Genomic DNA, 7355 nt, shown 5'->3' with positions numbered 1-7355 from the left:
CCTTCTGTGCAAGGCAGAAGTTCCAAACTCCTGCCGGGCTGCCCCTCACACTGTGCACCTAAACGTCATGTACAACCATTTCACGTGTGGCAGCTGCATCATGGCTCCCGTCATGGCATGTACCACACTCAAGGCCACGTTGCCTCGACACCATTCTGCATTGGAAGCTGCCTCCCACAATGTCATCAGCCGTAGTGCGACCTGTAGCAGGTCCGACATCAAACAGGCCGTGGGACGGACAACAATGACATTGCCACCCATGCTCGGCTCCGTCGCCCCAGCAGGCTGGTGCAGTAGGCCCTCATCGGCCTCGTCAAATGGCTCGCACAGCCACCCGCACGACCAGTACTTGGCAATGCGCGCACTGGTTGCCGCTTGACGATGGCACGGCAGCACGGCAGCCGTACACAAACCTGGCAACATGAACAGCACACGGTCTCAGCACACGTTCAGGATGTGCCACATGTGCCTACTCAGCCTATACCGCACATGTCACCTTACCTTTTCCCACACATGCCCCTTGTCTGCCCCGCCAACCCTTGCCCCCGCACTGCACTTACCGTGGATGGGCCACGATTGCTCCGGACGGCAGCACCGCCACTTTGCAGGCACACATGTCGAAGCTGTAAGCGAGAGTAACTCACCGGCCGGAGGGAAACAGGCGCTAGCTTGTTTCGCCATCTCCTTCTCCTGGTTGGAATCTAATAATATCTCCTCTAACTCCAGGAGTTGCTTATTGGGGACGTTCCTCAGCCCGTCTGTGAGAAGGGGTGCAGGGGTCATAGTCTTGTCCCAGCACCACGACAGGCAACAAGGGGCGTCATTGGGCAGACTTCGACAGGACACACCGAGCAAAGCAACGAATCTTTCCGTGTGCCCTAATACCCAAGAACCCAGCGCAGCTGACCGGAAGACTGCACAATCGCTCCTCCTTGGAGCGATTGTCGACGGGTCGCGCCCTTTAGGTATCCCCTCATCGTGGTAGCATCTACACAACGCATGTCACAACAAGGGTGATAACGTGGGAGGCCATGATTTTGGAGAGTACCTTCAGGATCTGTCAGCTTAGACTGACAGCGGGCGCGAGCGGACATTGCAGCGGGCTCGTCAGCATCAAGTTTGGGCGGTTTGGCCAGCTGCGACCGAAAGATGTTCCACTGAATGGATGTTGCCGATTGCGTCGACTTCGCCGGCACTTGAGTCTCCTCCTCGGCGTCGGGACGAGCGCGATTCCTGAGATTATAACTGCGACCGGACGCATTGCTTGAGGCCGGCTGCGCTAGTTGTTGTTGTTGGTGGTGCTGTCGCTTTTCCGCTTTTTCTCTTAACCGCGCCGATTGCCGCCCGGACGGTTCTATGTCTAAGTAATGTCAGGTCACGTCACGTCAGGCCAATCAATTCGCGCCTTCGCTATTTGCTTCACACCAATATATAGGCCAAAATTGCTCCATTTATAGGATAGGCGCGTGGGAATGGCGGGGAAGACGAAGCGATATGCCGTAAGCGCGCCTTGCGCGATTGAAGGTGAAACGTTCATTATTTGTCATGTACTATCCACGGACAAAGAAGCCATACAAACGTGTGAAAGGAAATGAAAGAAAAAAAAGGCTTGTTCCAAAGGAAAGTGTTCCTGTTCCATGTGATAGCCGACTGTTCCGGGAACATGGCCGCGCCTGTTCCAGGAACGGACCTTCCCTGTTCCCAACGACAGGCACCGCGATTTTTATCTTTACCTAATTCTGCGTTTGTTATAATTATTTTCGTAAAGAGTGTAACTTGACTTTAGTCGGAACAAGGTGCTGTATGCGCTGCGCTGCAGAAAGCAGGCGCCTTTTGGCTTGCACACAACTGCCTCTTCGCCAGACGCTTCCTCTTCCCGCGGCAGTTTCACGAGCCCAGTGTTGCAAGCTACGACGTAGGCTTTCGGTGCTTTCAGTTACTGCAAAGCAGCCACGCAATAGACTAGCAGGGTGTTTCCACTTGGCCGAACACTAACACTAAGTTTGAATGTTCTTCGTCCTGGACTCGTCTCTCACCGTTCTAAATGCATATATTGATACTACTAATGATAGTAGAAAATATTCATCAAACAAATTGGAGGTTGGGGCACTCCTGGCGGAGAACCGTAAGGCCTAGTGGAAACACCCCGTACACTAAGTCCACACTAGCGCACACTACAGTTAATTGGACCTCAGACCTGCCATTAACCGGGAGTCTCCACATGGACGTTTGTTAACTCATCTCGTTTGCTTGCGCAAACTGCCGCTTCGCCAAACGCTTCCTCTTCCCGCGGCCGTTTCAAGCGCCCAGTCTTGCAAGCTACGTTGTATGCTTTCATATCTTTTTCAGCTCAGGCTAAGCAGCCAGCCAAAAGTCCGAGATGCATGCCGCTTGTGACTGCGGCCAACATGCCCTGATGAGCGGCCTTTCGCCGAAAAAATTACATACACTTTTACAGGCGCATTTTGAGAATTGCACGCGCGCATCCGCACGGTAAATTTCGCGCCTGGCTTTCGCGTCTTGTACGGATGTTTTATTCGGCACAGTACGACCGGACACATTTGTGCGAAGGGGCTGCTTAAAAATTCACTTCGTACAGAAATTCACCTCGTACAGAAATTCACCTCGTACAGAAATTCACCTCGTACAGAAATTCACCTCGTACAGCTTCACTTCGTACCCCACTTCACTTTGTACAGCTTCACTCCGTACAAAAATTCACTTCGTACCACTTCGCATTTTTCCCCTCCGCTTCACCTCCTCTGTTCACCTCTCCACCTCCACCTCCACCTCACACATCACACATCACATCGCATCATACCACACAACACCCGTCATGCCCACTGCTTTACGATCTCTTCAAGAGTTCACCCACCCACCATCAAGAAGAAGATGACATAATAATATATACCCGATTTAACAAATTATGAATAACATCAGCTGAATGCAGCAAAGCGCACCCGCAGCCTCACCTCCCCTTCCCCGACATACCGCCTCTCAAAGAGCATACATACATACGCACGCACACGGCATGACACCGAAACACACACAAACACGTACGTGGGGTGGAACCCGCGTGTCCTATCGTACTCTTTACTTGTGCCGTACATCACTCCCAACGCTCCCTTCCTATGCCATATGTGTACAAGTACACATGCACGTCGTACATCCAAAAATAACAGTGCAGTCCAATCGCGACGTTATTGTCCCCCATTCGGTGGCCAACACATGGTGTGTTTGGGGACCTCTGTTGCCGTACACTTGTTGCTGAGGGGCTCCTCTGGCGCCCCCCCATATGGAGGAGGGCGCCCCCCTGCTCCTCCCCCCACCCCCGAGCTGCTGCTTGCCGCCACCCGGGTTTGGTTTGGTTTGGTGCCCGAATGGGGCCCGGCTTCTCGAGGCGAGCACCCTGCTGCTACTGCTACTGCTGCTGCCGGCATTGCGATTGGACCACACCTCCCACCACAATCTGACATTTGACAACACACATACATACATTCATACAAAGGGGAAGGGGGTGGGCGGGAACGAGCCAGCAGGGCGAACGGGTGTAATAACCCCACAGCGGGATTGCCCCACCAGCCCCACCCGCCACCGCCCCCTCACTGGCCCTGTACGGCCAAGAAGTTACCTTGCCACACACGCCACTCGCACATAAATACATGAATACAGACATACGCACTCGCAAGTTGAATCGCGCGGGTCAGTCACCCGCGGGACAACCCTCAGCACACCCTACCTGCCACTACCCATGCATGTGCATGTGTTTCCCCCTCTCCCGTCTCCCCTCTCCCCTCTCACTCGAACACCCCCCTCATGAAGGTTTGGAACCTGTTGGCGTACGTGGCAGGGTGAGTCACTGATATGCTGTGGGAGGAATGCAGGACCGACTTGAGCCCGTGCTCTGGGGGGAGGGGGGTTGAGAGGGGGGGGGGAGGGGGGTTGAGAGGGGGGGGGAGGGGGGTTGAGAGGGGGGGGGAGGGGGGTTGAGAGGGGGGGGAGGGAGGGGGGGGTGAGAGGGGGGTTGAGAGGGGGGTTTACAAATAGTCTGGGAGAGTGGGGTTGGGTTGAGGAGTGGGTGGGGTGGGGGGGCTCGGAAGTGGGGGGGAGATACACACACACACACAGGAGGAGGGGGGTCAGCATGGGTTGGGCAGTAGCAGCAGTAGCACCAAGAGCACTTCCCAATCTCCCCCCGCCCCCCTCACGGGTATGACGACACTGTGTCGTGTCCTTCATACCCCCATTTTCATACCCTCACTCACCCAGTCTTTTTGTCGTATTGTACGGCTGTAAAATGTCAATGAGGCCAAACCACAACACCACCGGCTCCTCACGACCATCTGGATGTACGGCGATGGCATTCATGCTAACTCCCAACTGCTGTTGCGGTTGCGGTTGTTGAGGTTGTAACGCCCCACAGCTCCTTCCCTTAAGAGCGGTGGTCGCGGTTGGTACGGCACCCCCAAGTCCACCTCCATCTCCCCCCGCAACCTCAGCAGCCGGGAGGGCAGCAGGGTGGGGGGAGGTGTCGTGAGCAGCTGAGGGCCCGGATGCAGCTGGTAGAGGTGGTTGTGGTGGTTGTGGTGGTTGTGTCGCCGGGGGAAATCGGGGGCTGCGGGGGGTTTGAAGGTGAGAAAAGTGGGGGGGGGGGCTAGGTCCAGGTGAGGTCAAGGATGTACGGCGATAAAACGTGAATAGGTATACAGTACGACATACCCTCCATTCCAACCCCCTCCCGGGTCCCCTTTCATCATCAGGTGTGGAGTGCTTACAATGGCCGCATGGCCGCAAACCCTCCTCTCACTCCCCCTCCCCCTCCCCTTCCCCTCCCCCTCCCCAGCGCTCCCGCGTCCCCCCTCCCGGGTCCCCCCCTCCTATCTCCAACATCACACCACACGGTGGCACGAGGTGGCACACATCCGATTCCATTCAACATATCTAAATTCCGCATCATCCCCCACCCCCCGGACCCACCTCAAGCTGTATCCATACGCCAGCAGCTCAGCCAGGTCACCCACCGCCACCTCACCCAAACGGGGACGCAGACGAGCTAGCCGGTCACGAATACGACACAACCTGCATGCATGTATGTATGTATGTACGGGGGATTGTAGGCGTGTGCGTGGGTGAGGTAGGGTATGTGTGTGTGCGGGGTGGGGGGGAAGAGGAAGGGGGGTGCGGGCTGGGGGAGAAAGGCCGCTAGGAATCTAGAGGGGTCAGTGGTAGTGATGACGTCATCATAGCAACTGAACCGTACAACTAACTGGTGGATCATACTTAACAGTGACAACGACAACATCAACTGCCCAAACCTCCCCCTCTCCCCTCTCCCCCTCCACTCCAACAGTGCTAGTGGTGATGGTGGTGGTGATGGTGGTGGTGGTGGTGATGGTGGTCCCACCTGGCTGGTCAAACACGTGTCAACAAACCTCCCTCCCCTTCTCCCCCTCCTCCTCCCCCTCCTGACCTCCCCCTCCTGACCTCCCCACTGACTCACTCGTTCGACAGCACCAACTGCTGCTGTTGCTGCTGCTGTAGCGGCGGACCGCCCCCTCCCCCTCCCCCGGGGCCCTCAAGCCCGCCCTCAACCCCACCCGGGGCATGGTATGACCGGGTGATGGGGGCGGGGGAGGTGCGGGCGGTGGGTGGTTGGGGAGGGGGGATATTGCTGCTGTTGCTGCTACTGCGGGGAGTGGTGGCGGCTGTGGGGGTGGTGTTTGCAAAACTCGTACTGCTGTGGTGGTGGGTATTCTCCCCTTGCCCGCCGTACTGCTGCTGCTGGGGGTTTTGGTTGTACGTTTCTGTCGAGGGAGGTGTCGCGTGCGCGTCTGTGTTTGCTGTTGCTGTTGTTGTTGCTGTCGGTTGTCGGTTGGGGAAGTGCAGTCCCAGCAGTAGGGAGTAGTCCATAACCCCCCAACCGCTCAAGAGGCCGCAGTCCGACCGCAGCTGGGCGAAAAGACGCTCCCGCCACCCGCCCTCGAGCCTGGGGGGGGAGGGGGAGGGGGGTTAAGAGGGGGTTAAATGTGTATCTAGCTGTTACTGCTACTGCTATTGCTGCTACTGCTGCTGTTACTGCTATTGATACTGCTGTTGCTGCTACGCCTGCTACTGCTGCTACTCATAGTGCTGCTATTCTACTGCTGCTGTTGCCATGGCTACTGCTGCTGCCGCTACTGCTGCTGTTATTGCCACTCTAAAGTTATTGCTACTTCTACTACTGCTATAGCTACTTCTGCTATTGCTATAGCTACTTCTGCTATTGCTATAGCTACTTCTGCTATTGCTATTGCTATTGCTATTGCTATAGCTACTTCTGCTATTGCTATTGCTATTGCTATTGCTACTGCTACTGCTTCTGCTACTGCTACTGCTATTGCTCCTGTGCCGCTACTGCTACTGCTACTGCTACTGCTGCCATGAGCATGTTACCCCCGGGCCCCCGAAGCAAAGAGCGCTTGCTCTCTCACCACCACCACCACCACCCCCAATCCAAGGACGCAACCTATGGGTGTGTGTGCGGGCGGGGGTGTTTCCGGAGCCCGTGCTGTAGAGGTCGACTTTGCAACAACTCCGACAAAACCCAACCGCCGCAACCAACTAATCGCAAACCAACCTCTCCCCCCACAACCTGAGTTTGAGATCCAGATCCAGATCCTTAAAAATTATGGAGGGGTCGTCCGTTTGTGTACGACCTGCCGTACGACCCAACGTGGATCCCTTTAGGTCGTACTTGCGATGTAGATGCAAAGGTGTTCGGAAGATGTTGGACATGACCACGAAGCGATACTGTGGGGGGTAGGGGTGGTAAGGGGGGTTGGCGAATTAAAGGGCGGAAAGTACATCCCCCTCTACCCAACCGCCATATCTGCTACAGCCAACCCCCCACCCCACTCCACCCCGACCGCCACTATCTCCATCCAACCGCCTTTACACGCCCCCACCTCCACCTCCGCCTCCACCTCCACTTCCGCCTTCAAAAAGGAATGTTCGCTTCCAGCTGACTGACTACCCGCAACCCGCAACCCCCTCCCCCCCCCCCGCCCCTTCGCACCTTCCTGCCGCCCGGTGTGGTGACCGCATGCAGCCCGAGGAAGCGGCTCAGGAGCGAATGCGGGTGGCGGTCTAGGTGGCGGTGGTAGGCGGGGAGCAGGGCCACCAGCAAACTCATTTCGGGGCGGGACAGCGTCTTCAGGAAGAACCTCTCGTCCTGTGGGAGTCGGTTGGGAGTCGGTTGGGGGGTTTGGATGGGGGTTTGGATGGGGGTTTGGATGGGGGGTTGAACGGGCATTACCACCGCCACCACCCTCATCATCATTAAAATCGTCGGTAGCAGGAGGTATAGACGATGGAGG

General features: G+C 56.5%; 1 protein-coding gene across 1 annotated transcript in view; it reads left to right on the top strand.

The window, feature by feature from the left end:
- The window catches only part of VOLCADRAFT_100337 (uncharacterized protein), a gene marked incomplete at both ends in the record, with an annotated part of 2330 nt that extends 1951 nt beyond the window's left edge, over positions 1-379 (top strand). Inside the window, 2 exons of the mRNA XM_002958951.1 lie at positions 134-210; positions 282-379. Coding sequence (XP_002958997.1) covers positions 134-210; positions 282-379 — 175 coding nt within the window. The remainder of the gene's footprint in view (positions 1-133; positions 211-281) is intronic.
- Between the last annotated feature and the right edge of the window lie 6976 nt (positions 380-7355).

The sequence above is a fragment of the Volvox carteri genome, assembly GCF_000143455.1.
Source record: "Volvox carteri f. nagariensis unplaced genomic scaffold VOLCAscaffold_114, whole genome shotgun sequence".
Taxonomy (NCBI): Eukaryota; Viridiplantae; Chlorophyta; class Chlorophyceae; order Chlamydomonadales; family Volvocaceae; genus Volvox; species Volvox carteri.
Note: the sequence above shows the minus strand (reverse complement) of the source record. Positions and strands in the feature narration are given on the sequence as shown.